The 5,658-nt window shown below is 51.3% G+C and overlaps 1 protein-coding gene across 3 annotated transcripts; it reads left to right on the top strand.

Moving 5' to 3' along the window:
- The first annotated feature begins 326 nt into the window (after positions 1–326).
- On the top strand, positions 327–5,292 carry LOC100963696 (bcl-2-like protein 2). Of its 3 annotated transcripts, none has more exons than XM_003801929.3 (4): positions 327–459; positions 757–844; positions 1,320–1,759; positions 2,396–5,292. In XM_003801929.3, exons 3-4 carry the CDS (start codon positions 1,328–1,330, stop codon positions 2,543–2,545), a joined length of 582 nt encoding a protein of 193 aa, XP_003801977.1. In that variant the 5' UTR covers positions 327–459; positions 757–844; positions 1,320–1,327; the 3' UTR covers positions 2,546–5,292. The 3 variants fall into 3 exon arrangements, with proteins under 3 accessions (XP_003801977.1, XP_023363898.1, XP_012668297.1); XM_023508130.1 differs by having other exon boundaries at positions 401–512; XM_012812843.1 differs by having other exon boundaries at positions 401–506.
- The last annotated feature ends 366 nt before the right edge of the window (positions 5,293–5,658 follow it).

The raw sequence follows: 5,658 nt of genomic DNA on the forward strand, positions 1-5,658 counted from the left end.
CCACAAGGGTTAGGCACCTGGCAGACAGTTCTCAGTGTAATGGGAGCTACTCCTCTTTTCCAGGCACACAATCCAGAGCTGGAAAAGTTCAACAAGTGCATGGAACATCAGAGACATTCCAGAAATGCAGAATTTGCTCCTAGGTGTCCTGAGGCCCAGTGCACTTCTCTGGGCAGTCTCAAGACTCCAGCCCAGCCTGACCTGCAGTGTCCTCTCAATCCAGCCTTTCTTTGCCTTCAGCAGCCCTCTCTCTTCCCGAGTTGTGGCCCTTCCCAGGCCTGCCTCCAGCCCCGCCCCTCTCTCTGGACGCATCTCTGGGCCCCATCATCACCCAGCGCCGGGCCCTCCCTCCTGCCCCCCCCTTCTCCTCCCTCCTTCCTTCCCTCCCTTCCTCCCTCTCTCCCTCCCTCCCAGCTCCTGCACCAGGAAACGGCCCGGATCCCGGCAGCGGCCTGACCCGTGAGATCCCTAACCTGGCAGGCGAGCGGGGTTGGAGACAGGCTGAGGTGGGGGTAAGGGAGGAGCTGGGCCTTTGGGCAGCACTGGGGGGAGCCGGGAGTAGAGATGGTGTGGCTGGAAGCCCTTGGCCCTGGGTTTCCCGGGAGGACAGTCATTAAACATGGATTCGGCCACACAGCTGGTAGAGCGTTAGAGGCAGGGGCCCAGGCCCAGGAGCTGCAACCCCAAACCTTCTCAGGGTAGACCCTGATCCCTGGGCTTCTCTACCTAGTTCTGATCTCCCCCTCCTCTTCCCAGGGCTCCAAGCTGGCCGGGAGGATGAAAGGCCCCAGCTGGGGGCTCCTTGCCACAAGTGCTGGGTCCTAAGAGCTACCATCCAGGCTGGGTGAGTGACCCCTTCTTTTTTCTGTCCCAGGAAGCCCTTTGCTTCTCCTACCTTTCTTTTCAGTTCCTGTCACCTCCCCATCTTGTGTCTCTGCCAACATCTCATCTTGCTTCTGGGGAAGTCTTAAGTCTCTTCCTCTAGCCAAGAAGGTGTGGACTATGGAGTAAGGTGGGAGGTAGGGGTGTCATAAGAGCTTGTGTTTTCTTATTATAAAAACAACCTAAAGTATTTTAAACATAAAATGTACTTGTTTTGTGTTTAATTTGGCATATTATGAAATCAATGGCCAGGGCCTTATGCCGTGGCTCCACACCGTGAGTTAATTCCCTTCTTGCCCCTTCCTGCCCAGTGGTCTCTAAGCATTTCCTCCCTGCTCCCTATCTCACTGGGTTGGCCAGACCGGAAATGACCCTTCTGGATCTCTGTCCACATACTTCATATATTTATGCCAGTCTTTCACCCTTGCCTCTTATAGCCGCCCGGATGGCGACCCCAGCCTCAGCCCCAGACACACGGGCTCTGGTGGCAGACTTTGTAGGCTATAAGCTGAGGCAGAAGGGTTATGTCTGTGGAGCTGGCCCAGGGGAGGGCCCAGCAACTGACCCGTTGCACCAAGCCATGCGGGCAGCTGGAGATGAGTTCGAGACCCGCTTCCGGCGTACCTTCTCTGATCTGGCAGCTCAGCTACATGTGACCCCAGGCTCAGCCCAGCAACGCTTCACCCAGGTCTCTGATGAACTTTTCCAAGGGGGCCCCAACTGGGGCCGCCTTGTGGCCTTCTTCGTCTTTGGGGCCGCACTGTGTGCTGAGAGTGTCAACAAGGAGATGGAGCCACTGGTGGGACAAGTGCAGGAGTGGATGGTAGCCTACCTGGAGACACGGCTGGCTGACTGGATCCATAGCAGTGGTGGCTGGGTAAGCAGCTTCTCAATTGCCGCTCTGCATGTCCCTCTGCAAAGCTGTCTCCAGGTGGGAAGACAGGGGCTCTGATTGGAGGCTGGGGCAGCTGTGTTGGGAATGAGGCCTGGGTGCTGAGTCTCCCTGTTTGGGTGGAATCAGACTGAGAGATGCTTCACTGTGGGCATCACATCAGACTCTGCACGCCAGTGCTGCCATGCAGTAATCACTGGGTGGGCTCATAGTCCCAAGCAGAGGACAGATACATAGTACCTGAGGAGTGCCTGAAGGGAAATGGTGTCAGGAACTTTTTATACTGAGTACTTGGTATGGGAGGTGGGAAAGTTCAGGGATGGGTGGTGGTGAGGCAAGTCTTAGTGAAGGATACCAGTTCTGAGCAGAATTTTTCAGCAATGAAAGGATGGGGTTCACTTGAAGTAGAGAGGGCAAATGAGCCTGGCACTCAGGGTAGGGGGGTGCACCCTGGGAGATCAGAGGGGCTTCTGAACAGTAGAGCTTTGGCTGGAGAGGAACTGGGTGTAGGGTAGTGCTTGCAGTGGATGGAACTGGAACTCTTCCTCTCCTCTTCTCTCCACTCTTTCCTCTCCTGATATCCCTTTCTCCTTTCTCTCCTACTTCCCTTCTCTCCCACAGGCGGAGTTCACAGCTCTATACGGGGACGGGGCCCTGGAGGAGGCTCGGCGTCTGCGGGAGGGGAACTGGGCATCAGTGAGGACAGTGCTGACAGGGGCCGTGGCACTGGGGGCCCTGGTAACTGTAGGGGCCTTTTTTGCTAGCAAGTGAGAAAGTCCCAGGGCCAGGTAGGGCTAGGTATGGCTGGGGGCCAGGAGAGCAGGAACAGGACAGAGGAATGCCCTTAGAAGAAGTGAAGTGAATGGATGAGCAGGGGAAAGGTAGTGTGTGAGGGAGCTGCCTATGCCAGGCAGGCGACTGGAAGAGTGAGCTGGAGACATTGGGGAAGTGGTTTGGGAAGGTCAGGGATGAAGGAGGAGTTGGGGGAAGGTGGGAGGGATCATGCCTGTAGGTGTGGGGACTTGAAACTACCTGGAGTTTGGTTTGTAGCCCTGAGGAAAGGACTTGTAGAAGGGGTTGCGTCTCCATTGGAGGAGCAGGATTGGGGGAACACAGAAGGCACATCCCTTTGGAATGGAAGCTCAAGGTTCTCAGGTGATAGGGAAAGGTCAGTGACAGTGGACTGCTTGGATCCGGTGTGCATGTGCACGTGTGCATGCTGGGCTGCTTGTCTAATCTGGTGGTGGTGGGACTTTTCAAGGAGAAAACATTCCCTCTTGCAATGACAAGAACAAGGGGCCGTTCTCTGTTCCTCCTTCCAGCCCTCACCCCCACGTTTCCCCTCCCCTTGTCTGGACGCCTCAAGGCTGAGAGAGAAACAGTGTATCAGAAGGAGGGCTCTGGCATTTCTCTGCAGAAAGTCAATAGGGGTTTGGAGACCAGAGTGGTTCTGCAGCTGGCCTTGTTCCTTCATCATCCCCCTTCCTTGTGCATCTCGCACTTGCTGCTGCCTCCTGGGCTCTGACAGAGGGCAGGGCTGTGGAGCCTGGGTGGGTCGAGGCTTAGGTAGCTGGACTTGCCTGCCAACCTCCCTTACACTGAGGCACAATGGTGCCTGAAGTGTACCCTGTCTCTGGGATCTCTGTATCCAAACTTACACTCTAATTGGGGCCCTAATTTATTTTCCTTTAGGGGGTAGACATAAATGCCAATCTAGAATACAGTCTGTGTCCTGCACTGTGTCTCAGTGAGACGGTTGATGCCTTGAGAGGACCATTCCAGCTCTGAACCCCATGAGTGTAGGGTGACGGGTACTCTGTGACTGGCCTATTCTGTGTGGTGGGCTGTGGTGCTGCTTTATCGGGGCCAAGAGTAAGGGTTCTAGAGTACCTACTATGACCTAGAAGCATTTATGTTTTCTTTGAAGCCACGCTTTTTGCATGGGTGTTACTTTTCTGCACCTCAGAGTCTGAGGATAACTTTAGAACTCACAGTCCTCTAGAACTGATTCAAATTATAGCTTTTTCTTTTGAGGAAGAAATGATTCACTCCCAGATGCATGCCCTGAGCCAGACCTCACTGCTGCACTTTCCAAGGTGCTAAAATTGCTGCTCTCCAATGCTGACTTTCTGACACAGTGCTCTAGAACCCTGACCATGATCCTGAGCACTGACCAGCTTAGCCAGACCGTGGTTGACTCTTCTCGGAAATTTTCACTTGGTCCCAGAATGTGGCAATGTAGTTGTGCTCGCTAGAATGTGGGACCAAATTGGCCTCAGGGGTTTAGTCCAGACTTTTGCTTTTGAGAGAGGGCTGTACTTTTTAATGGTATTTATAGGGGAGGTGGTAGACTGCATGTGCTACTTGGTCTGTTGTGAGTATGCTGATACCAGAAACTCAGAGCTGGTCTGTGGCAAGCAGTTGGGGTGGGGGGTCTCTGACTTGCTCAGGACAAACTAGGCCAGTGGTTTTCAAACTGCTTGGCACAGCCCCAAAGTTTTCTAGGGGTTGCCTCAGGAGTCCTTGGGGAGATGAAAGGGGTGGGGAGCTGAGCAGTCTGGGCAGCTTGCCCTCAAACAGAACAGCTCTCCTTGTAGCTGTCTTATATATCGGGGTTCAGGGTAAGATTTTATTTGCATTAAGGGGTTTGTTGCTGAAAAAGTTGGAAAACCACTGACTAGACCATCAGCTCCAAATTGGAGCCTGTGCTCCCCCAGGTTTGGGGCAGACTCTTCACCCTACCCTCTACCACAGGATGCCTATTCTGATTAGCATTCCTGTGGGCCTTTACCAAACAGTGACAGCAGGGACCATGGCCCAATTCAAAATGTTCTGTTCTGAGACCTTCACACCTGAGTGGAAGGAGAAGCTATTTTCTTAAAGGGTAAAGGGCTTGGTCTGGATTCCCAGAAGTATAGCTTGGATGGGACCACAGTGGGTAGTTTTGACCTGTTCCTGCCCTTCTTAGTTGGAGGAGCAGTGGAAACCCCAGAGACTCTTCTGTCAGGGAAAACTAGGGACTCTCTTCTAGAGCCATATAGTTCCTTGGGATTAGCTCTTGGCCAAGAAGGCTGAGTATGGCTCCCAATTTTTAAATCCATTTCATTTTTTAAAAAATAAGGGAAATAAATATAATTGCCATTTTTCAAAGATGAAATAGGCGATAGGCGGAGAGGGTGTTTCTTGCTTTCCAGAGCCCAAAGGGACAAATAGGGACTTTACTTAGGCCAAGGAAGGAGCGGAAATAGGGCAACTCGGTCCTGAGATTATTAATCCTACTCTCCCACTCCCCACTTATTCTAGGGCATACATACACTATTTTACTTTTTTAAATCATAAAACGAGAGAACAGATTTGGTTAGTTTAGAAGAAAAGAAAAAGCTCTATAAATATAAATATATATTCCTGTATTTTTATTTAATAATTTATAAATACCAAGTTCATTTGACTTTTATTTTTGTGTAATATGTAATTGTCGTATTAAAAAAAATAAATAAAGCCCAGAGTTTAATGAGAAGAACTGAACAGGGTTTGTGACTTCTACACTATATAGCCTGGGGGTCAGGACATTTCTTGATCTAATCTCTTCATGACCTTGTTAAGGGTAAGAATTAGATTAACAGAGATTTGGGAAAGTGTTGGGATAATTAAAAAGAAAATCAGTTTTTCTCCCATCCTTCTCACCCTACTTCCACCCTGGCCAAATGTCCTAAGACAAGAACTCCATCTATCCCAACCCAAGCCCCAGAAGGTGTGTATATATGTCTATGGTATTTGAAATTGCCACAAACAAAACAAAGAAAGCCTACCAAGGCCAGGCACGGTGGTTGGTGCTTGTATTCCTAGCGCTCTGGGAGGCTGAGGCAGGTGGATTGCTTGAGCTT

The sequence above is a fragment of the Otolemur garnettii genome, unplaced genomic scaffold (genome assembly GCF_000181295.1).
Source record: "Otolemur garnettii isolate 467f Iridium unplaced genomic scaffold, OtoGar3 scaffold00225, whole genome shotgun sequence".
Taxonomy (NCBI): domain Eukaryota; kingdom Metazoa; phylum Chordata; class Mammalia; order Primates; family Galagidae; genus Otolemur; species Otolemur garnettii.